The 25488-nt window shown below is 38.5% G+C and overlaps 1 protein-coding gene across 1 annotated transcript in view; it reads left to right on the top strand.

The window, feature by feature from the left end:
• Positions 1-21005, top strand: part of SPIN1 (spindlin 1) — a 63908-nt gene extending 42903 nt beyond the window's left edge. The window contains 4 exon segments of the mRNA XM_082618279.1: positions 8227-8480; positions 13202-13435; positions 17391-17576; positions 17579-21005. Of these exon segments, the coding sequence (XP_082474405.1) occupies positions 8227-8480; positions 13202-13435; positions 17391-17576; positions 17579-17637 (733 nt within the window). The 3' untranslated portion in view covers positions 17638-21005.
• Positions 21006-25488: the final 4483 nt, after the last annotated feature.

Genomic DNA, 25488 nt, shown 5'->3' with positions numbered 1-25488 from the left:
GAGTTTGTTTAATATATAATTTTTAACTTTCCTAGTATGGAAAATTTCAAATACACACAAAAATAAAGTAGTATGTAATAAATCCCAAATTCCAATCATCCAGCTTCAGCAATTAGCAACATTTTGCCCAATATTAGATACTCTTAGTATATTTCTTGTTACTTAGGGAAGTTCTAAACCTTGTCTTCTAGTAGATGCTATAGTTGGAAGAGCTTAAATCAGTTTATCAAAAACATATATTTCTACACTCTTAATATTAAATAATATTTAATATTTTAACATGTTTAAAAATATTTTTAAACATTCTTCTTTGTAAACTTCGGCTGCAAGGGTATTTGAGCAGTTTAGGCATTCAAGGTGCAGTAATTGGAAAGCTTGACTGATGATTTTAAAAAGTAGTATATTATTCTAATTACTGTTTTTGTCTTTAGTATTCATTGAGGCATCCATTCTTTTTTTTTTGTTTTGGCCGCGCCACACGGCATGTGAGATCCTAGTTCCCCCACCAGCGATCAAACCCATTCCCCCTGCAGTGGAAGCACAGAGTCCCAACCACTGGACCACCAGGGAAGTCCCATCCATTCATTCTTTTTTACCTCCTCCTTTCGATAAAATTAAGTTGTTTATTAAACAAATTGGGCAGAAATGGTATCTATATTAGATCTCCTTGAATTCTTCTCTTAGAACTAGTGAAATGATGTAAAAAAAGGCAACAGAAATAAAATTGGGAATTGATAACACTAATATGTATAAATCTGTTTTTTATATATAGTTTATTGCAGAATTAGGACATCCATTGCATTAAGAGTAATTAAAAATTGTGTTTTATCTGCCTATGAAAGTAAAATACTTAAGTCATAGAAAAATTTGAAAACGCAGGTTAAATTCAGAGGAAGACAACTTAATTATTTTTAATGCCATCATCCAGAGATTACACCTGTTAATAAGTTAATGTATGTTTTAAAAGTTTTTTTTCTGCATATCTGTATGGATAATTGTGTGTCCTACTGTGTGCCCTGCCATGCACAGTACTAAGTGCTTTGGAAACTTACTTATTTCATTTATTCCTTGCAACGACTCTGAGGGATGTATGTACCGAGTTGAATAATGTCCTCCAAAATTCATGTCCACCTGGAAACTGACTGTAATCTTATTTGGATATTGGGTCTTTGCAGATGTGGTCCAGTTAGGATGAGGTCATACTGGATTACGGAGGTCCCCCAATTCAATGACTGGTGTCTTTATAAGAAGAAAATCTGGACACAGACTTATAGGGGAGAAGGCTATGTGAAGACAGAGATTGGAGTGATGTGTCTACAAGCCAAGGAATAAAATGTCATGTTTTTTCTGTGATTTTAATAGCTATGTAGTTATTTCATCATATAGATACACTATTACTTACTGAATCAGTGAGACCTATTGAACATTTTTTATTTCCAGTTTTCCCTGGTATGAACACTGCTCAGAACATCACTGTAGCTGTAGCTTTGTGCTTGTCCACTCTTTTCTTTTGATAAATTCCTAGACATGGAATTACTGGGACAGTGGATTGCCAGATTGTTCACTAGGAGGGTTGTATTTATTCTGGAAGCAGTTAGAAAATAGTACTTCATCGTAATTTGCATTAAATTTGCAGTTTTTGTTATTGGTGTAGAAAGATCATCTTACCAGCAGACCAGAACACTGAGAAATCTCTGCAAGATATACAGCAGATGGGAATAGATTTATATAAAAACTAAGCTAAGCCAAGGAGCTCCCAGCCACTTTCAGCTGCAAAGGAAGACCTCCAAAAAGTTGAAAAAGTTAAATGTTCAAACTAGACCCCTAGAACCTGCTCAGGTCAGGGAGAGCAAAGGCTGGCTGTAGTCGTCTGAATCATTATGGGTGAGAAAGCAGCTGCATTAAGCAGTAGATGCTCACCTTACCTCCCCTGACTTGAAGTTGCTACTCAGTCTCGGCTGCTCCACAATTCCCTGGGTCCTGGCTGCTTTATCAGAACCTGTACTTAATACTCAGACACCAGGGACCCTGACTTGGCCTGAAGAAATATATCTCAGCTACAGATACCACTTAATCTTCCCTTGCATCTGAAATATGAACACCAAGAATCATCAGGCACCTGAGGAACATAGCACCAAAGAAAGTCATACATGGAACAGGGCAGCTAACCAGGAATCTGCAAGGGTTAAGAAAGCTGCCACTCAGACCGCAGCAGACTCAGCAAAGGCAAGGCTAAACCCAGAAGTCCATAAGGAATCGGGAAAAGCGAAAATTATCCTCAGATATCAGAAGGTGTGTTCGTTAAGAAAAGTCATTCAAGATAAAGAACTAATCAGTTCACAGAAATTAAAAATAGTATGTAAGGTATTCAGTAGATAGACTGAAATTCAAGCCTGTTTTACCTAATTCAAGAGATTGACCAAGTGCTAGTGAGGGATAGTTAGAAACATATGTCACAAGTCCTGGTAACAACATGTCAGAATCCGGTAACAAAATTCTGTAAGCACCTTGAAGAGGAAGATGGGTTACCCTCAAAGGAGCAAGGATCAGATGGGCATCTGGTATCTCTCAACTCTGGAAGGTAGAAGACAATGAAAGTACCTTTTTGCAATAAAGGTACTGAGGGGAAAGGGAATCTGAGCCTGCCTTGTATACCTAGGCAAGTCAAGGATGAGAACAAAATAATATTTTGAGGCTTGCAAGAATTTGGAGTTTGCATTTGTTAACCCTCTCTGACGTACCAGAGGACATGTCTAGAAAGACCAAATGTATTGGGTTGGCCAAAAAGTTCAGGTTTACGGGAAAACCCGAACGGACTCTGGCTAACCCAGTACATGAGAAAAAAATTAATTTTGCAGAAAGCAGCAAAAATCCTCTTGTTTACTTCTAAATAAGGAAATGTTTTTTAAAAATTATTTTTAAGATAGTAGCAAGATAAATAACAGTTTGGAACAAAAGACTAAATTTCAGCAGTGTGGTGAAAGTGGCCAGGAAGGGGTTACTAGGTGCTAAGATGTTTGTTTTTAAAATTCTTTCCTTCTTTTACTAAGAATTTTTTTGTTATTTTTAGTCTTGCTTGGACCGGGGAAGGGAAAGTATAGGTTTTGATTAATTGTAGATTTTAATAGAAAGTTCTAAGTTTAAATAGGATTTTTTTGGCCGAGCCATGTGGCTTGTGGGAAGCTCCCCAACCAGGCATCGAACCTGCGCCCTCGGCAGTGAAAGCATGGAATCCTAACCACTGGACTGTCAGGGAATTTAAATAGGATATTTAGGAAGTTAGAAGTAATTGCTGTAAGTTTAGAAACAAGATCTATAGATTCCTACAGCTTCCATTAGAAGCTTTATTTGGTGCAAAGAAACCTTGCTCATCCTAGCTGTATAGATAAAGGAAGAAAGGGGTGAGGAAATGAGACAAAGCATTGCAAACAGAAACACAAAGCAAAATGTTAGAATAGACCAAGCATATTATTTACCACAGCAAAAGTTAATGATTAAGGGCTTCCCTGGTGGCGCAGTGGTTAAGAACCCGCCTGCCAATGCAGGGGACATGGGTTCGAGCCCTGGTCTGGGAAGATCCCACATGCCGCAGAGCAACTAAGCCCGTGCACCACAACTACTGAGCCTGCGCTCTAGGGCCTGTGAGCCACAACTACTGAGCCTGCGTGCCACAACTACTGCAGCCCGTGTGCCTAGAGCCCGTGCTCCGCAGCAAGAGAAGCCACCGCAATGAGAAGCCCGCGCACCGCAACGAAGACCCAACGCAGCCATAAACAAGCAAATAAACAAATACATACATACATAAATATTTTTTAAAGTTAATGATTAAAGTTCCCTTAAAGAAAGTGAGGAAATAAAATCCATGCAAAAAGGAGGGATTGTGTTTCTTCAGAATTAAAGGATATAGGAACCACTTTGAACAGGGATGCTTGCTGGCTAGATTTGAGTCCCTTGTGTTGTTCAGAAGATGGAGGAGAGCCTTGTGTGCTACCACTGGAGGTGACCAGGATAAAAACCGCTTGTTCTGAAATGTGATTAGAAAGCATCAAGCGTCTCCCTCTTCAGAAGCAATTGCTGTTCCAGAAGAATGCCACTAATGAGTATAGAAAGGATGAGTGGCTGAACTAGAAAATCACTGCTCTGAGTCTTCCAGTTGCCCTTTTCTGCTGTCAGCGGCTAAGTTTATATTGGTTTTGTTGAGAATCATGGTAGTAGGAAATGTCATGCCTCCGAATCTAGGATGGAATCTTTTCTGTTTGTAGTCAGCGTCTTCCAGAGGAACAGCACCAATGCTGCATGCATAGAGAGACTGGAGATCCAGGGAAGAGCGGATGTTGCCGCTTGAGTCTGAAGGTAGAATTGCCTCTTTGTGTGGGGCGAACACTCTTCCTTAATACCTTTAACTGATTGGATGAGGCCCAACTATGTTATGGAAGGCAGTCTGTCTGTTGATGTACATTTTAGTTTCCTGTAGAAAAATACCTTCACAGAAAACATCTAATGCTTGACTTAGATACCTGAATACCGTGGCCCAGCCAACCTGACGCATTAAAATGAACCATCGCACTGGTGAAGATGCTGAGTTTGCTTATAGTTTTGGTAGTAATAATGGAATGTCTGTGTGAATTACAAAATGGTGCATATGACTGAATTCTTTCTTCAGTGAGTTTTGGGAACCAACCTCTGCCTTTGCTGTGAAGAAAGCCTGATCCTGTACACAGGATGAATCACAAGGACTTTTGCCTAAAGATCAGAAGATGGGTAATTGTCTATTTGAAGAAAAACGTAATGCTAGCAAAGATTGTTGTATTCTAAGGGAGGAATGTAATCACCTTCACCAGCCATATTCCTACAGAGGGCCAGTTGGATGTAGTGGCACATTTTCAGGGATTATGAAAAGGTCTTGAGGTTCACTTTCTTTCGGGTTTGAGTGTTAGTAGTTACAAGTTACAGACTCGATAATACGTTATTAAGGTTTTTTCCTCTCCACTAAGTTTTATACTGAAGTCTTTTAAAATCAATCTTATTAATTCATTTAAGGTTATATAGATTGGTTCCTTACTGTGAACAATACTGAATTTAGCTCTTGCTTTTCTCCTTTCTCTCTTCATTTAATATCAGGTACTTTGCTCCTAGTAATATTCTTCTGTTTAGTGAGCTGCTTATACTTTACGTATTCTTCTTTCCTCCCCCTTTTCAGAGTGGTGTTAACTGTATTTTCAGAGCAGGTAATAGTTAAATACTACTCTATTTCTCTTGTCCCTGTGTTTGTTCTGTAGTAAGAGATATTCATTGCTTACTATCAGCTCTGTGCTGAAACTTTTCTAAGTGTTCTTTCTTTTTTTCCCTCTTAATATTTATTTATTTATTTATTTGGCCGCAGCAGGTCTTAGTCGCGGCACATGGGATCTTTAGGTGTGGCATGTGGGATCTAGTGCCCTGAGCAGGGATCGAACCCTGGCGTGCTGCATTGGAAGTACGGAGTTTTAGCCACTGGACCACCAGGGAAGTCCCCCAGGCGTTCCTGATTATCTGAAACTCTGTCCTATACAGTCGTCCCTTGGTGTCCGAGGGGGATTGGTTCCAGGACCCTTCACACCATACCAAAATCCATGGATGCTCAAGTCCCCTATATAAAATGGCATAGTATTTGCACATAACCCACATAAGTCCTCCCATATACTTCAGATCATCTCTAGATTACTCATAATACGTAATACAGTGTAAATACTATGTAAATGGTTGTAAATACAATGTAAATGACAGGTAAATTGTTGCCTGCGTATGGCAAATTCAAGTTTTGCTTTTTGGAATTTTGGGATTTTCCTATCCACGTTTGGTTGAATCTGAGGATGTGGAACCCAAGGATATGGACGGCCAACTGTTAACTTCTTCAGGAAGCATTTGTGAGAACAGTATTCCCTGCGTTCTTATGTGTTCACACAGTTTTATCTCTGTACTTTTACTTGGAGGTCAGTATAGAATTCTTGGCTGCCTGTAAAACCCTCACCTCACATTTTCTTTCCTGAGAACCTTAAGTTTGTCACTCGGTTATCTGGTGGCACACGGTGTCACTGTGTGATTTTCTTTTCCTTACACACGTGATTATCTTTTCCTTACACATGATGCAGTTCTTTTGCTTGGATGCCCATGAGATGTTATTTTCTCTAAAGTTTGTTTGTTTCACTAGACTGTCTTAGTGTCCGTAGTTCTGGGTCAGTTTTCCCAGGGGCGTGTATGTACATTTAAGTCTTTTATTTCTGGATATTTTTCTTGAATTATTTTAGTATTCTTTCTGTTCCTCTGATTTTAGCTTTTGGGTGATTCTGTTGTATGGAAGTTGGAATTTCATATCTGTTCCCATCTGTCTCTTTTTTATTATCTGTTTTCCTTAAATGCCCCATGGTGTCAATTTCTTCCATGTTCCTCTAGTTTAGCCTTCATTTCTGAAAAGTTTTCAAATTGCTGCTTGTTTCTTGACTGTGTCTGATTTTTCTCACATCTTCTCTTGTGTAGCTGTCTCTCATCTGGGCTCTTATGTTTTTGATGTAAGTTCCTCTTTCATGGCCTCTGTTATGTGCATAATGTTAGGTGATAATTTCCATCTGCCTTGTGGGCATATTTTTGGGTTTGCCTCCGTTGCCCATTGGTACCACCACGGTCCTCTCCCAAGACTTTTGTACGTGAGAAGGGGTGAGAGTATTCCAGGACAGCTATCCTTGCTGCAGAGCTCTTCAGTATTCCCATGGCATACTCAAGTTTCTCTGTATAGTCTCCTCTGTGATACCTGTTGAGGTCGGCCTCCTTTGGGCCCACCCTGTAAGCATCTGAACCTCATCTTTCCTTTACCCGCTGGCCTCACCCTACTCAGGATGTTATTCTCAGTATGTGTCCTCAGTTCAGGGCTCTGCCTTTCCTGGAAGGACATTTGGCTGGGTGTTTGCAGAGACTTAAGGGCTGGGTTAGACACAGCGTTCTCTGGTCTCGTGTCCTGCATATAACCTTATGAACCCTTTTACAGTCCAACTGGAGAAGTTTTCCTTCTGAGGTGTTCCCCAAATGGTGTTCCCTATCTTGCTTAGGTAAAGGACTGTGTCAACTGATTCTAGGCCTCCTTGGGACAGCTTTAATATCTTGTTGTAACCTGTTTTCACTGTTTCACAAAACCACTAAGTTTACCAAGCTGGTCTACTTAAAATATATACAACTGTAGTTTTAAATATTACAGGCTACAATAAATTACTTGTTTTTAAAAGTTTATTTGTATTTATGCCATTTGTTCACCACTTTTATTTCTGGTTTACCAGATGAGAGTTTTATGCCCATAAGAGTGTGGGAGTGCGTTCTTTTCTGCTCCCTAATTTTTTTCATTCTTGGCATATAGCAGCATCCATGTGCCAGCATGGCTTTGGCCTTCAGCTTGCATTCAAGCCAAGTCTTGCCCCTTGTCTCTGGATTTCTACATGAAATGAAGATTTTTTCCCTGATATTGAGAGCCAGGTGTATTATTTGTAAACATTGTATGTAGATTTTTCAATTGTTTGTAATTGAGAAAGAATGTAGTTTGGTGTTGCTTCAATAATTTTTAATACTACATTAAGTATTTGTTACAAATTTAAGTGTTGAAGGTTATGTTTTCTAGAGAAGTAATGATAGTATAAGTGCATGGATAGAAGCCAGCCTGGACTCCAGTTTAAGAAAAAGTTAAATGTCTAGTTTATTCTTATTGTTTAAGCCAGTGGGGACAAAATTATGTGGGCATTAGAATGGGTGAAATTGAATTTCTTTTTAATGAGAAATGCATTTCTATTTTATAAAGCCATATGTGCATGTGCGGTTATTTCACGTAGTCAGCCCTTGTGTTTCTTTGATTAATTTGGATAATTGTGAGTTGATTGAATTAAAGGAAACTCAGAAAGCTGAAAAACTGATACTTAATTTTAAGGCTAAGTTGCTATTGACTAGTTGTGTTTTTCTGCGTGCCCGCAGTCAGGGTGCACAAGAAGCTTCTATTGCTAGAGACGGGCCCCACCTGTGAGCCACCACTGCACGGCTGTGGGACTGGGAGATGGCTGCCTGTAGCCACCTGAACCCCGAGTGTGGCAACATTAGCTAGCACAGAACCCGGATCATCCGTGATGGGAGCATGCTAGCTAGCAGTAGTTGTGTTGGGAGGAGTGCATACGTTTGAGATGATACCTTACGTGTGTATGTGTGTGAATACAGAAAACATCGGAGCAGTGTGGGGCCGAGCAAACCCGTTTCCCAGCCCCGGCGGAACATCGTAGGCTGCAGGATTCAGCATGGGTGGAAAGAGGGGAATGGCCCCATCACCCAGTGGAAAGGAACCGTTCTGGACCAGGTGCCTGTAAATCCTTCTTTGTATCTTATAAAATACGATGGATTTGACTGTGTTTATGGACTAGAACTTAATAAAGATGAAAGAGTTTCTGCGCTTGAAGTCCTCCCCGATAGAGTTGGTAAGTTCTCTTTACTGTTCGTACATTATATGCTTTAAAAATGATTATTGAAATGGATGCTTTTTATTAGCATTACTGGTATTTTTTTATTGGAGCACAAGTACTTCTGATACACATTTAAATCAGTCACCTAAAACCACAAAAACTGCTCAGCCAATGTTCTAAAACCAAAGTTCAAGGAACTGTGAAGGATATAAAGAAGTCTAAAATTGTTCCCCAAGAAGTCGACAGTCTAATAATTTCTAATATGATTATTTCCCACATTTTGCTCAGTTTATCTGGACTCTGGTGAGTAAGAGTATTTCTCATTAGCTCAAATATTCAGTGTGCTCATTTTATCAGATTATAATAGCTCAGAAAAATTTCACGTATTTATTTTAGGATCTTTATGTGAAGTGAATTTTTATCATTGTGTATTATTACATAAGTGATCATTGTACCTTCAGCCAAAATTTAAGCAACCAAAACATGTGAACTCTGTTATAACATTTTTGGGGTTCATTTGTACAAGGTTTGTGGGAAATGAATGGCTTTTTTAATGTCATACAAATCAGTTTCTCCTTGCATACCTTAGGTTCCTTAAGGCATAAGGTGTCAGTTAAATAATAATGACTGGCTTTATTTTTAAGAATAAAATAAAATATGATTTTATTTTTAAGGTCAACAGAATACACCCAAATTGTTACTTTCTTCAGAGTGTTTACTTTGAAATGTTTTCTTATTATTACAGTGATGCTGCTATCGCTTGAATCTGGTTTATGCTTTTGGAATTGTCCTTAAAAACCTATATATTTACAAGTAGAGCCTCAGCAGATCTGCACTTGGAGGATAGAAATTTGGGATCAAATTGTCTAGGGAAGACGCTTACCTAGTCCCCTTTCCCCCTTTGTTTTTGCCATTGTGTTCCTGGAACACATGCTTCCTCATCAAGTTAACTTTGCCAGAGCAGCAAGTTATTTTTTAATCCTTGCTTTAGATAGCAAACGCTGTCTTTATTCATCCTGTATAAATATAGTTCAGTTTTCACAGAAATCTTTCTTTAAATCTGTATTTTTAACCAAAGGTAACTAATTATGTAATAGTAAATCTTTGGCATTTTAGTCTGAGTTCAGCTGAACACATTCTTCCTCGTGAGGCACATCCTCTTTTCTCCTGATCTTGACCTCAGTCCATTTTCCACATTAGAAGCTAACATTGAAGAATCTTCCCTTCAGGGCTTAAAAAGTATGATCCACACCTTTATATCAATTATTTGTGCTCGGTAATGATCATACATTCTTTTTCTGACCCAGAATTTTAGTTTCTGACCCCTTCAAGGGCAAGCCTGCTAGCTGACTTGAAATTTACTGCATTCTGCCACATGACCTGTGTTAGCTCTGTTGTCATCATAGGACAGAAGAAACCTTTTATCTTGATAAAAAAGTGATTTGACTAAACCAAAATATCCGAAGATATATGAGTATCTCTGGTGATGGGATTTAAGGGTTTCTTAATGTTTTTCTTTCTAGTTCTGGGCCATCTCTGTTTCCAACAGTAGACATGGATTGCTTTTGTAAACAGAAGAGCAATTTAAAAAAGGAAATCCAAAGGCCTGTGTGCAAACCAGCAATATGTTACGTGCCTAATTTAATTAAGAGTTAACTATGGTATTCCCTATGATACTTTAGTCTGAAAAGTTATTTGGACTTCATTTATGTTCCATGTAGGAAGCAAATGGTCTTTCCTAATTTGCTTAAGGCAGTACATTAGACTAAAGTTACAGTTTTGTTTTCCTTAAGCTAAAGGTGGAGAGAAAAGTAAGTCAGTCAACCCAAAAGCATGTGATGTCACAGAGTACCAGTTCCCAAAGTGTAGTCTGAGGACCCTTGAGGTTCCCAGAGGCCCATTCAGGAGGCTTATGAGGTCAAAATTAATTTTCATAAAAATCTTAAAATATAATTTGCCTTTTTCACTCTCATCCTTTCACAGTTATACACTGGAGTTTCCCACTATTTGGAAGATCTGCATAACTCAGTGAATACAATATTTTCTATGTGAGCAATGCATGATGTTACCAAATCATATATTGGTGAAAGATCCATTCAGAGATCAACAGATTTTTTATGTTGTGGTAAAAACACAAAACATTAAACTTACTACCATAATTATTTTTAAGTGTACAGTTCAGAGGCATTAAGTATATTCACATTGTTATGGAATAGGTTTCCAGAGCTTTTTCATTTTGCAAATCTGTAATTCTTTCCCCATTAAAACAACAGCTACTCTTTTCTGCCTCCCACTGGCCCCTGGCACCCACCATCCTGTTTCTATGAATTTGATTACTTTAGATACATCATAAGTAGAATCATGTAGTATTTGTCTTTTTGTGACTAGATTCTTTCCCTTAGCAGAATGTCCTCAAGATTCATCCATGTTGTAGCATGTGATAGGATTTCCTTTCTTTCTAAGGCTGAATAATATTCCATTGCATGTGTATACCACATTTTTTCCCCATTCATCCATGATTGCGCACTTGGGTTCCTTCTACCTTTTGGCTATTGTGAATACTGCTGCTGTGAACATGGGTATACAAATACCTCTTTGAGCCCTTCTTTCAGTTCTTTTGGGTATTTAACCAGAAGTGGAATTCTGAATCATATGGTAATTTTGTGTTTAATTATCTGAGGAGATTCAAGTCCTTTGCCCACTTTTTTGATCAGGTTACTTGATTTTTTTGTTTTGTTTGTTGTAGAGTTGTAGGCGTTCTTTATGTATTCTGGAGACAAATAAATTTTAATTTAATAGTGTGACAGAAGTTTATTGATAATGATTTCAGATTCTACATTGCAATTAACCTTTAAGGAAAGCTACCACTTGTTGAGTTTTGATGTGGTATCATAGAAGAATACCTAGAATTATCTAAAAACACTAATAAAATATTTTTTCAACAGCATATCTTTGTGATTTTATACACCAACTAAAAGTACATACAACAGATTGAATGCTGAAACAGATATGAGATTTCTAGCTGTCCTTTTTTTTCTTTTGCGGTACGCAGGCCTCTCACTGTTGTGGCCTCTCCCGTTGTGGAGCACAGGCTCTGGACGTGCAGGCCCAGCAGCCATGGCTCACGGGCCCAGCCGCTCCGCGGCATGTGGGATCTTCCCGGACTGGGGCACGAACCCGTGTCCCCTGCATCAGCAGGTGGACTCTGAACCACTGTGCCACCAGGGAAGCCCCTAGCTCTCCATTTTTAAAGCTAGACATTTCTTACTAATTTTCTGTTAGAAAATATTTTTCATTAAATGTGTTTCTGTAGGTATTTTAAAATATTTTTAGATATGTCATTTATAATTTCTAAAATAGTTGGTACTGATATTTATCGTCCATATAAACAAATGCGCAAAAACTTTTAAGAATGTAAAGGAGTCCTAAGATGAGAAAGTTTGATAACTTCTGGTATGAAGAAAACTAGTGGGATTTTGCTTTAGTGTCATGCACAGTGGGGAATTCTGTTATTTTTGGTAATTATTGCATACTTAAGTAAACTACCGTATGTGTTTACAGTGTCCTTCTGATAAAATTGGATAGCAGTATCTTTACCAAGAAATTCTAATCTTTGTTCCTTTGAACTTCGACAAAAATAGAAGTACTCATGAATAAGATAGAAGTGCTAATTTTTTTAAAGATAATTGTCTAAAATGTGAGGAATGGAAAAACCTTAAAATCAGTAGGTTCCTCCATAATTTTCCCAATATTAAAAAAGAAAATGAAACTTGTAATTTTTCACCTGTGTCTTTAAGGAATGTAGAGCAGTGCTGCAGAGGGCTATTGATACAGCAGTAGGGAGGCCTGTGTTCCTAATCACACAGGCCATCTAGAACAACCTGCTTTCCTCTGAAATAATTAATTTATACAACAAATGTTGAACCCCTGTGATCACAGTATTGGAAACAAGATGGGAAAGGCCTTTGCGTTCATCGCTGTGCAGTCTAAAAGCAAGTAAACAAACATGTAAAACAAGATAACTGCAGAGAGTGGTAAATGTCTTTAAGAAATCAAGCTCGGTTAGGTGACTGATTGTTGGGGCTATTTTCACCGGGTGGTCCTGGAAAACCTCTGGGAGGACATCTGCTTAGGAAGAGCCAGCCACCAAGGATGTGGGGGCCGTAGTCAGCCCAAGGGTATCACAAGAAAAGATGCCCATGCTGCTGAGGTGTAAGGCAGTCAAGCAGTATGTGACGAGCAGGAGGGCAGAGGGCTGGCAGGGTTTGATGGCCAAGGGGCTGTGGATCTGGAGAAGCAGTTCGTTATTCAAATTATGAAAGGAAAGTGCTGGAGTATTTTAAGCAAATGACCAACACAATCTGGTATAACGGCCACAAATATCACTCTGATTACTGTAAAAAATAGATTGTAGGGGCAAGAGTAAAAACCTATGCCTTGAATAGGTTAATACCTTGGTTTTCATAAATGGTCAATGGTTATATAAGACATTTAAAAGGCAAGGTGGGTAAAGGGTATATGGGAACAATATTTTTGGAACTCTTCTGTAAGTCTATAATTTTATCTCATAATTTAAAATAATTATCTATTAAACAATAACAAAAAACACTTTATACCTTGAATAAACAACTAAAAGTTTTAATTAGGTACAGTACCAAGAACAGATGAATTCAGAAAAAAAAAAAGAAAAAAGCAGATTCTTTCAGGTAAACCATTGTTTGCTTTTTTGTCCCCAGCAACATCTCGAATCAGTGATGCACACCTAGCTGACACAATGATTGGCAAAGCAGTGGAGCACATGTTTGAGACCGAGGATGGCTCTAAAGACGAGTGGAGGGGAATGGTCTTAGCACGCGCCCCTATAATGAACACATGGTTTTACATCACCTATGAAAAAGATCCTGTCTTGTACATGTACCAGCTCTTAGATGATTATAAAGAAGGCGACCTTCGCATTATGCCCGATTCTAGTAAGTATAGATTGACAACTTTATTTTTGATAATTCAAAAGGAATTTGAATTTTAGAGCAAGATATTCGATTAACTTTTATGCAGATACATTTAAAAGGTTTAATTATTAGGGTTAAGTGATTATTCTTTTAGTCATGCACCAAGCATAGGTTGTGAAATTTTTACCCTTTTGCCAAGAATAATTTACTTTCCCTGTTCTGGACTTTGGACTTTCATATGAATGGTGTATATAATGTGGGATCCTTTGTGACTAGCTTCTTTCATTCAGCTTATGTTTTCAAGGCTCATCCATGTTGTAGCGTGTGTATTTCACTTCTTTTAATAACCAAATACAACTCGATTGTATGGATATACTATATTTTGTTTATTCATCTATTGATGGATATTTGGATTATTTTGCTTCTTTTTGGTTATTATGAAGAATTGTGTGCAAGCGTCTGAGTGGACGTTTGTTTTCAGTTTTCTTGGGTATATGCCTTGGAATGGAATTGATGAGGCATAGTGATGACTCTGGGTTGAATCATTTAGGCAGCTGTCAGACTGATTTTCAAAGTGGCTGCATCATTTTACATTCTCACCAACAGTGTGTGAGGGTTCTGATTTCTCCACATCCTTACCAACACTTGTTATTTGACTTTTTGATTCTAGCCATCCTAGTGGTAGTGAAATGATATCTCATTGTGGTTTTGGTTTTCATTTTTGTGATGACTAAAGATGTCAAGTATCTTTTCGTGTGTTATTGGCCATTTGTGTGTCTCGTTGGAGAAATATCTGTTCACATCCTTTGCCTGTTTTTCAATTGCATTCTGTTATTGAGTTGTAACAGTCAATAGTATAGGTACAAGTCTCTTGTCAGATGTGACTGGCAGATACTTTCTCTTATTCTCTGAGTTGTCTTTTCAGTTTCTTGATAGTATTCTTTGAAGTACAAAAGTTTTTAATTTGGATGAAGTCCTATTTTTCTAGTTTTCCTTTTATTGTTCATGCTTTTGGTGTCATATCTAATAATCCCTTGCCAAATCAAAGGTTATGAAGATTTGCCCCTATGTTTTCTTCGAAGAGTCTTACAGTTTTAGCTCTTACATGTAGGTCTTACTTGGATCTTTGATACATTTTGAGTTAATATTTGTTTATGATGTGTCATGTCCAACTTCTTTGTTTTGCATGTGGCAATCCAGTTGTCTGAAAACCACTTTTTGAAAAAACTGTTCTTTTTCCTACTGAACGGTTTTGGCACCCTTGGTAAAAATTACTTGACTATGGAGGTATGGAGATATTTCTGGACTTTGAGTTCTATTCCATTTGTCCATATGTCTATAGTTATGCCAGTGTCAAACTTGATTACACTGCTTCATAATAAATTTTAAAATCAAGAAGCGTGAATCCTCCTTCTTTTTCAGAATTGTTTTGGCTGTTCTTTGCAATTTCGTATGAATTTTAGAATCAGCTTGTCAATTTCTGCAAAAAAGTCAACTGGGATTCTGTTAGGTATTGTGTTGAATCTCTAGATCAGTTTGGCAGGGGCGTATTGCCATCTTAAGTTAAGCCATTGACCCATGCGCATGGGATGTTTTTTCATTTATTGTGTTTTTTCCATTTCTATCAACGTTTTGTAGTTTTCTGAGTATAAGTTTTTGCACTTCTTGTAGTCCTAAGTATTTTATTCTTTTTGATGCTATTGTGAATAAAATTATTTTCTTAATTTCACTTTTGCGTAAGCCTTTTTTTTTTTTTCCTTTAAACTACTCAATAGCTTTTCCTCAATCACATGAATTCTTGGCCCTAGACAGATATGGCCGACTGACAGACACTGGATATATTAGCAATGTAACACCATCTCTGTTCCTTTTTTTTTTTTTTTCTTTAAAGTTCTTCCTGTGAACAAGCCACTCAGTGAATCTACTCATGTGCTCATCTGGCCCTGACTTCTGCCTTCTTAGGTTTTTTTTTTTTTTTAAGTGTGTGTATATTTGTTATAAATGTGTAATGCAAAGTGTTATATAGGCGGGAATTTAAATATGAGAGCATACCATAAAAGCATTTCCTCCGTCCTCTATGAAGTTTTAAACTTTTTTGTAGAGAAATGTCCAAAGCAAGTACTGTTGACTTGATAATAGAAAGTACGAGGTCATTTGCACATGAAATCATTGCCTGTACTGACCACGTCTTTATCCTCTCGCTCCTTTCTTTCGAGTGGTCTGGAAGTTTATTTGCTGTTACTTGCTGTTGTGATGTTCTGGTACAAAGAGCTCTGCAGTGGCCTCTGAGTCCCTGGCTTCTTCTCTCATGGTTACTGTAAAATGTATGGCGATCATGTGTTTGTAATTTCTTTGTACACATGAGGTGCCGCAAAAGTGTGGTGTGGTATGATGTTGCTGCTTGATGGAAGAGCACTGTTGAAGAAGAGTTCAGCTTAGATTTCCTCTTCACTTCCTTTTTTTAAAGAACTGATAACACTATGCTCAGGTGGTTTGTTTGTGTTGTGTGAGATCAGAATAGCAGGTTTCAGATTATGCCGTTCAGTGAGAGAATTTATTATAATCAAAGAGGCAAAACTACTGTTAATACAGATACATGATATGATCCAAACCAGGATACATGTGAAAATAAAAAGGTGCACTGCTAACCGTTGTGTCAGGACTACTGGCGTAAGCACTGACTGTCTTGGGCAAACCAGGATACCTGGTTGTCCTGCTTGAAGGCTCTCTGTTACTATATGGATAAGAGCTTGAGTTATTCAGGACCTGTTAGGGGTTTCTTAAAATAGAATTGTAACTGCCTAGCTCCATCCCCTGGCTCCCCTTTTTTGTACTTTGTTTCTTTATTGTTGGCAGTTATGGTTTGTTCTCATTTTATGTGTATTCCTAGAATTTACAGAGTTCTTGCTTAGGTCATAGGGTGGGCAGTGTTTTCCAACACTCAGATTTTCTTGGGGGCTTCTAAAAAAGTACAGGTGCCTCAGCCATCCTCTGAGATTCAGTTGTAATTGGTCTGAGGATGGAGTTCACTTAGCACCTATTTTTATAGCACAGGAAATCTCTTTTATTTTGAAACTGGGTTAAGAGGACCATGTGTGATGACATGAAGTTGAGGGGAAAAAAAGCTTTAAGGATTCACAGGATAAGACAGGAATACTTAGGCATTTTAAGTGCGTAGCACATTCTCAGTAATCCCAGTAGGTATTATCTGCTTTGAAATTATTTCAAAGTAAAGCAGCCTTATTTTTAAGAAGCTATAGAACACAACATTGTAAATCAACTATACTTCAATAAAAATTTTTTTAAAAAGAAACAAGTTGTATAATTACAGTTGATTCTTGAAGAGCTTGGGGGATGGGGAGACTGATCCTCCACGCAGTTGAAAATCTGCATATGACTTATGGGCAGCCCTTCGCATCTACGGTTGCTCTGCATCTGTGGACTCAACTAACTGCAGATCGTGTATTTACTGTTGGAAAAAATCCCTGTATAAGTGGACCCATGCAGTTCAAACCCCTGTTGTTCAAGGGTCAACTGTATTTAGTTGTTTTCTTGACCCTTTCCTTCTTTTAGTCCATCCCTCTTTAGGTAATTATAGCTATAACTAAATATAAGCCAAAGGAATATCTGGTTATGATTTTCAAAATCATTTACATGTCTAGCTCTTGGGAGTCAGCACACTGTTTTTGTAAATAAAGTTTTATTGGCACACAACCACACCATTCATTTATATATCATCTGTGGCTGCTCTCATGTGACAACAATACAGCTGAGTAGTTGGTACAGAGACTGTATGGCTTCAGGCCTAACATGTATTGTCTGGCCTTTGAAGGAAAAGTTTGCTGACTCTTGGTCTAGAAAATCAAGATGAATTCAAGATATTAAAAATTTTTTTTTAATTATTAAAATAGATAATGTGAGTTGGTGTGTATCTAAAAATTGACTCTAAATTATTTTTTCTGCCGTTTAAATACAGATGATTCACCTCCAGCAGAAAGGGAACCAGGAGAAGTTGTGGACAGCCTGGTAGGCAAACAAGTGGAATATGCCAAAGAAGATGGCTCTAAAAGGACTGGCATGGTCATTCATCAAGTAGAAGCCAAACCGTCTGTCTATTTCATCAAGTTTGATGATGATTTCCATATTTATGTCTACGATTTGGTGAAAACATCCTAGATGTCATCACGAACTTTGCCAAATTTGTGGAACTCTTAAATGTATAATTTGTAGACATAAAGACTTGATTGCTTTCCAGTTTAATGAAAGCTTAAATGTCCCTGCGAACCCACAATCTCTGCCAGCAGAACTGGTTTTGTTCTGAATAGTACAGATTTATGTGAACACAAAGCATTTTGTGTAAGGAACTCCTTCCTCTTAAAAGAAGTCTGTCTGTTTGGAAGGGAGTTACAGGCAAGTCTGGTAAAAGTTAAGCTAGTATCATAGTCATTTAAAACTGCAGTAGATCTTACCCACTTTCCCCTTCACGCTTAACACTGTTATTCTGCTGCCGCAATGCAAGCATCGTTTGGTATTTTTGTTATTGCCTTTTTTTGAGATATATATGTATCTATATCTACCTACCTATCTATATCTGTGTGTATACATACATAACGTATATATACATACACATAGATCTGTGTGCACACGCGTGCGCGCGCGCACACACGCACACACACACACACTTCGTGGGCAGTCCTTTCTTTGTGGGTTGGAGTAGGGGTTACATAATTTTCTCCAGTTTAACAGGAGTGCTGACCCAAGCCATTTGTATTTAGTGTATTCAGTGTCTTACTGCTGTTTATTTAAAATTAAATTTGGGCACAGGAAGCACATCGGGACATTCAGCTTGTTTTGAAAGTCAAGTTCAGAGCACCATTTCAGTCTGGAGGCTTTAAACTGTAAATTCAAATATGAATCACCTGTGAACATTTAATGACCCACATTACAATTTTACAAAACAGTTAGAAATCTGGGTAAAAGGCTGCCTTTAATTCTAAGCTTTGTACATTATTTGTTTACATTTTTTATCATAAATACTTCTTTTTAAGCAAAGCCCAGGTACTTGGTCCACATAGTGTAATGCAGGTGTATTTTGGATGGCACATTTGGTCCATTATTTGTACAAATTAGTAATCTGGAGTTTTAGTACACGGATTTAAAAGGCAACAGTATATCAGCGGTTTATGTGTATTCGGTAAGTTCCTGGAAGAACATAGTGCTTTTGTATTAGAAATGTAAGTTTAAGAATGACGTTGTTGCCTTTTAACAAGTTCTCTGGGACACCTTTATTTTTATTACTGTTATTACTGATATATGATTATGGTCAGAAGGCTTTTCCCCTCAAAGAATGTCTAGACAAATAACAGCTTAAATTCCTGACACCTCTTGTGGTGCTGAATGTTCTTACTCATGGTATGTTGTTGATGTGGATTCATTCCATTTGGTGGATCCTACCACATCAGGGTCAGTCACCTGCACTGGCTTGTGGGTGTGACTGATAGCAGCCCTTAGCCATTGAATCCTTTCCTGCAAGGTTGTTTTAACTAAAACAGAACTGCAAAAGTGGTTCATTTAGCAGCAAAACATCAGCCTATCACTTTGTTTTGGATGATCCCTGGCAGTTTGAAAGCTAGGAGAAAGATGATTTGTGAAACCAGTCTTGTGGAGATCGAAAATCTTACCTCTGATTTGGGCAGAAAGCTTAAATGCATATGAATCTCAGTCAAACACCAGGTCTGTGTGACGTCTGTCATGGCTGTTCTTGATGTTAAGAGATTCTGTAGTTTCAAGGCTGCGCTCTGCGTGGTTTGTGTGATGCCCATTTTCGCCTTCAGGAGGGCTGTGCCTCGTTATACTGGTGGGTGGTAACCTTGCGCACCAGGTAAATACAGCACCCCAGTTCTCTCCAGCGTGCCCAGTACCTCACCAAGGGCAGCCAGGGGTGAGCTTCTCCATGCAGTGGGTACCCAGGTCTTAGATGTTCCTCCTGTGCTTGAAACAAGTGTCATGCTACAGATCTGTCATCTGTTCTCCTGGAGGCTCTTGTAAGAGTTCCTGCATGTGAATCTCAAGGTTGAGCCCAGCTCCCTGTGCCCAAGTGGACACGTGTGGCCCAGAGAGTGAGTTGTCCAGCGTGCACTGCATGAACAGGACACAGTGACTTCAGACTGAAAAACAAAGTCCTTTGGAGGTACCCTGAGGGTTGGGTCAGTTGAGTTGAAACATTTCTGGCATTACTTAATGACTTGCATTGTGGTTTTTCTGCAAGTACCTTTAGCAACTTTTAATACCACATGATCTCTCTAGATGAATGTGACGTGATTTATTATCATCATTATTTTAATCATTGTTCCATTTATTGCCTTTAGGGTTGAAGGAAGGGGAAGGGGTCTTTTTGTTGTTGTTTTTTCCTTTTCCTTTTTTTCCCCATTCTTTTTTCTTTTGGTGGCTTAAACCACGCTTCCTGATGCCATGACTAACTGCTCCCCAGCCGAGTATTTCAGGCTTCGTCTAGGCTCATGTTTCAGATCTGCATGCATTGCTTGCATTTTCCTGGTATCGGAATGTTGGTTCCTTGTTCTAGGAATACAACATTTAATTTCCAAAATTATCATGGGACTTGTGACAACACAAGACATGAATCTCTGTATAAAATGTATTGGCCTTTCTCATTGACCTGCTATAGTATTACTGTGTCGTGTGTGTGTGCGTGCGTGACGTCTGGCTGCCATGTAAAGCTTCAAAGGAAAACCTTAAAAGCAGACCATCCTTTTTTGCATGCTCTATTCTAAGTAGAATGTTCAGTGTAACTAAGTAAAATTGCATGTTAAATATATTTCGGTTTTCTGTTTTCTATCTTTGTTTTTATTTGTTTTCAGTTTCTGTATATTTGCTTAACTGTGCTGTTTCGGTGGTTGTAGGATAAAGATGCACTGGTGAAGCAAATGTAGTGCCAACAGAAGGTGATTTTCCAGTTGTGTATGTCCTGCAGCATTTGAAGGGACTGCGCATTCTTAAAACAATCACAGTTGCTTCTAATCCAGATTTCACTTCTATTATTGTTTTACGTGCCAAACCCCGAAGTGCATTGGGCTTGAATCTCTGAACGCTGTGGACCCATTAGAAGACTGTTTTGATTGTCACAAATTGTAGTGCCTGAAGACATTCTTGAAGCTGATTGTCTTAAAAAAAAAAAAAAAAGAAAAAAAAGACAGTTCTCCAAAGACAAAACAGGAATTATTGTAACAGAAAATAATTACGGTCAAAATGTCTGTGGTTCCTTGGAAATGCTGCGCTCTTTGTATTTTCCACCATTAGTGCAGTTCGAACGAATGTGTATAGTTCAGAGGTCTTCGTGTTCGCATTTTAATATTAGGTAAATGACCTCATCTTTCAAGCTTGAATTCATTTTTAATTTTAATTTTATTTTATACAGTGTGTAGACAGTTCCCTGTTCTCTGCATTTAGAAGTATAAACAATATAAATCTGTTCATTCTGTAAGTAATTTTTATAATTATGATGTAACTCTATCCTATCCTTAAAACATTTAAAATAAACCCTTTATGTGCAACGTTTGACTGTAAATTTTGTGCTTATGAGCAAACTGTGCCGTGTGAAACGTGCTTCTGAAAAAGTTTTTGAAGTTTTACTTGAAGATTTTAAGAGACCTTTTTTCCCTCTTTTCACCAAATGTAAATGTCAGATATATATAGGAACAGAAAGAAATAGACTTTGTATTTGAATGATAATTAATAGTACCTGTAAAGAAAGGGAGCAATAATCAGTAGCCCCAATATATTATATAGTCCAAAATATGAAAGTTTGTGCTTAGCAGTTAATGAGAAATTTCAAGTTATCATAAAATTTTAAACTTAAAAGAATTGTTTTAAATAGAATTAAATAATGTGTGTTTTATACTTTCACATCTTTTCTTGCTATAATTATATATTGCTTTTATTAATACTTAAATAACAACTAGTGAAATTCTGCAGTGAAAAATCTCCATTTTTTTTTTCAATAGTAAGGACAAAGACATGTAGGTAATACTGGGACTATATGTACTCTATATTTTCTCTTCCTGGATAATTTTATCAGTGAGGGGGAAAAGTAGAGTTTATGGTATGCCTGCCCTTAATTAGATTCATTTTTTGTGTTTCCCTGTTTGGCCCAAGGATCCGTGGTTAAAGCTAGGACGGGACAGGTCACTTTTCTTGTTGCCAGAGTGGCTGGGGAGGCTTGGCATGACAGCTGCAATGACCACTGCTGAGGCCCTGGCCAAGGGGCTGCAGGACCACCTCTCAGACTCTGGTGGGAGGAGTCGCAGACAGGTGTAGGGAGGAGGTGAACCTGGAAGCACACGTGTTCACCCTGGGCGAGATCTTACAGTCTTCTTCCTGAAGGTAAATCACTCATTGCAGTATCGAAGGTACAGCTCAGGAGCTATTTTCCCCCAGAATAACAAGGCAAGCTTAGTCTAAAGGTTGGCGGTGGCTGACTGCTGTTTGTAAACCGAAGAACTAGGTGTAGAGCAGTCGCCACTATTGGAGAATTGCAGGGGTGGGCTTGCTTTCCATTGTTTCTTCACTTGGTACCGTCCCAGCTCTGTGGTAATAAAGCATTTGACACTAATAAAGCACTAGCAAAAGTGCTTAATAAGTACCTTGCCAAACACTTTCTGGTTTTTGTGTTTGTTTTTTGACCACGCCATGTGGCATGTGGGCTCTTAGTTCCCCAACCAGGGATGGAACCCATGCCCCCTGCAGTGGAAGCGCAGAGTCTTAACGACTGAACTGCCAGGGAAGTCCCTTCATTTAATTCTTAATACTGTGAGGAAGGCATGACGTTTTTCCATGTTGTGCTGTTGTAAAAGAAGTGAAGGTTGAGTACCTTGTCCAGAATTACAGAGGCCATCAGGACTCAGACCCTCAATGCTGTGCCCAGGCTCCAAGCTGCTGTGTTCACGCCTCAGAATTAAATTACTTCAGTGGGGTGATTAGATTTGAATAGTCTATGGTCCAGTAATTTCTATGGATAATTTTTTGTAACCTTATTTCATACATTGCTAGCAAAAAGTATTTTATTTCCAAGTTGCATAATAAAAGGTTTTATATTAAGTCACTAGAATGTAGAAATCTGTCTCTTTATAGTGAGAATTGTAACCCAAAATTATAATAAATATAGCTAATAAATAAAAGGTATAAAAATATCTTTTATTTGGAGAGAAATTATACTGGAAATATTTAAATAATTTCCATCACAAGAATGTAGATACTATTTTATATTTCAGACACTTTAAACATGTCATTAAGTTAATATTCTTATAAAACCTAGACTTCTTATGCTCCTTCCTAGTTTTCACAGTAATTGTCCTATGTCATTAATATACATATGTGTGTGTTTAAGTTTTTAGGCTGCTGAATTTCAGAAAATTAGGTGAGTCTGTAAACTGTTTCTCCAGACATTCTAGGATAGTCTCTGCCCCTGTTTGGGCCCTAAAACTCTTAGGTTTTGGTAACTCAGTGGCAGATGGTCTTCGGGTACTGCCTTGGCACATCATTTTGCCTAAAATTGACATTGCATTCTTTCTGCTTAATTTTTATGTGAGGGCACTGGACCAGGTAGCGCACTGACCCCTGTCAGCTCTCTCAATGGTGACACAGAAGCGTGGGCCCTTTCCATGCATTTCTTTTTTACGTTGGCTATTAACAGTAGGTGAGTAGGCTGCCATGTGTACTGTGGGCGTGTTCCTGCTTCCGCTTTATCTCCATCCTCTTTCATTACTTTCAACTTATGCTTTGAAACTTCATGCTCTGGGGGAACATTAGAGCTTGAAGTACCATGTGAACTACCTAAAAATCCTTTTTATAGGATTGGCATATTACACGTAACTTTAAATTCTGTGTCTTCATGTTGGAACCAAAGCAGATTATGATGTGAAAGAGACAGAAGGAAGACCTTTGAAAAACCTTGACATTAATGTGAACAGTTAACAACTGGAGATTGAAATTCAGCATTCTGAATTGTCTTCTGATCTAGATTGTGAAAGTTGCTTTAAAGCTTTTGCCTTAGATTTGTCTCCTAAAGGATTTGTAAGAAATCTGAACACGACTGCTTGTGCACTGTGCATTCCCACTAGAAAAACGAGAGGAGAGTGGTCCCTGGTGACTGTGGCTTTTTTCCCAAGAGTTGTACTTTGTTGTGGACTGTGTTTACTCTGTGTGTGTGTGTGTGTGCATGTCTGTTATTTACGGGGGGCCTGATTTGAGCAGAGTGTTGCTTCGAGTTGCCCTGTAATACCGTGACCAAGTAGTTTTAACCACTCCATTTGTCTTAATTTGTCCCAAATCTGATTTGTCACAGAATAAGGACAAGATTGTGGTCATTTTCAGAGCAGTCCAGCCAGCAGAAGAGAGCAGTATGTTAAGGACTGAAAAACACGTCTGAAGGGATGGAGTCCACGGTCTGCGTTGTCCTACAACTAGAATTACTGCCTCTGAGCAATTTGTGGGGGAGAGATCACACAGAGCACAGGAAACTAACACCTGTTACCAGCCGTCTCCTTAATTCACATGCATTTGTAAGACAAACAAACGAAAACAAATGTCTCAGCCGTTGTCACTGGTCCTTCTTTAAAATTTGGTAATTATATTTTTTAAAAAGGGTCATGCTCTGATGAAATTAGGTGTGGTAGACCACTGAAGGATTGTTTCTGATACTGCTCTGCATATGCTATGTATCCGTCAGCTCAGGCTGCCGTAACAAAACACCACAGTCTGGGGGGCTTAAACAATAGACATTTATTCTTGCTCAGGTCTAGAAGGTGAAACTCCATGGTTAAGGTGTCAGCAGGATGGTTTCTCCGGAGGCCTTTCTCCTTGGCTTGCAGACAGCTGTCCTCCCTCCAGCTTCACGTGGTGTTCCCTCTGTGTGTGTCTGTCGTGATCTCTTCTGTAAGAACATCAGTTACGTTGGATTAGGGCCCGCTGTAACCACCTCATGTAACCTTAACCGCTTCGTTAAAGGCCATATCTCCAAATACAGTCACATTCTGAGTTGCCAGGGGTTAGGATACCAACAGGTGAATTTGGGGGTAATGCAATTTAATCCACAGCACCGTGTTAAAATTTAGTTGGGCTTCCTTACTGTTAAGCTTACGATGGAAAAGAAATCTCATTGGCAGAGCATTGTTTTTGACAGACTAATTATTTTAAAAACAATACTGATTTTCTCTTTTTATTTAAAAGGGATGGATAACTTTAGTGTACTAAAAAGAGCATTGAAAGAAGAGCCAAGTCTCTGAGTTCTGGTTGCCCACTTCCTGTCAGTATGATCTCAGGCAAATTGTTCAGCCTTTCTAACTTCTTTTCCTCATCTGTAATGGGGGAGAATCCTGCCCTGGTCACTCAAAAGATGAGTGGATCCAGTGACGCTGGATGTGCGCGTGATGCCAACCTGAGCCTGATGCAGAGGGGGCGAGTCACCTTTGTGCTGGGATTTCACTGGGTGTCAGGGCCTTAGACAGCAGCTCTGTCATTTCAGGCCTTGCCATGTTTTGCTTTGATTTTATGATCTTTGAGATCTTCTAGTTTCATATAGTTTCACTTATATAATGGCAATCGGGAAGATTTCCATTTTTATATTTTTTCGGAACAGTAGCATCTCCCAGCATATGTAAAAATTGTTGTAAAAAGCACCGTTGAAAGGTCAGTGGGATGTTCCACATTTTCCATTTTATTGTGACTAAGAAGTCGACTATAAAGATAACCTTCATGAATAAAGGTCTGCATCTGTGTTTTGCTAATGTTCTCACATTGTCGTAGGGGTCGTGAACACTGAACTGCCTCCTTAGTGCTTTCGTGAAATGTGGTGCTAGAGTTGGCAGTGTCAGCCAGTGGCCCGATTTGGAGTAATTTAAATAGTCCACTTTCAGAATGTTTTGCTGCCTAAGAGGAAAGTCATATCTTTAAAACAGGACAGTTATGCCCAATGAAACGTAGCCATTGTGTGTAATAGGAGAGTAATGACCACTGTCCTCACTCCCACCCCAAGTGAGGCCTTGATGCACTCTGTCTTT

The sequence above is a fragment of the Mesoplodon mirus genome (genome assembly GCF_964341445.2).
Source record: "Mesoplodon mirus genome assembly, chromosome: 1".
Taxonomy (NCBI): Eukaryota; Metazoa; Chordata; class Mammalia; order Artiodactyla; family Ziphiidae; genus Mesoplodon; species Mesoplodon mirus.
The sequence above is the reverse complement of the archived record's forward strand: the minus strand, read 5'-3'. Positions and strand labels throughout refer to the sequence as shown.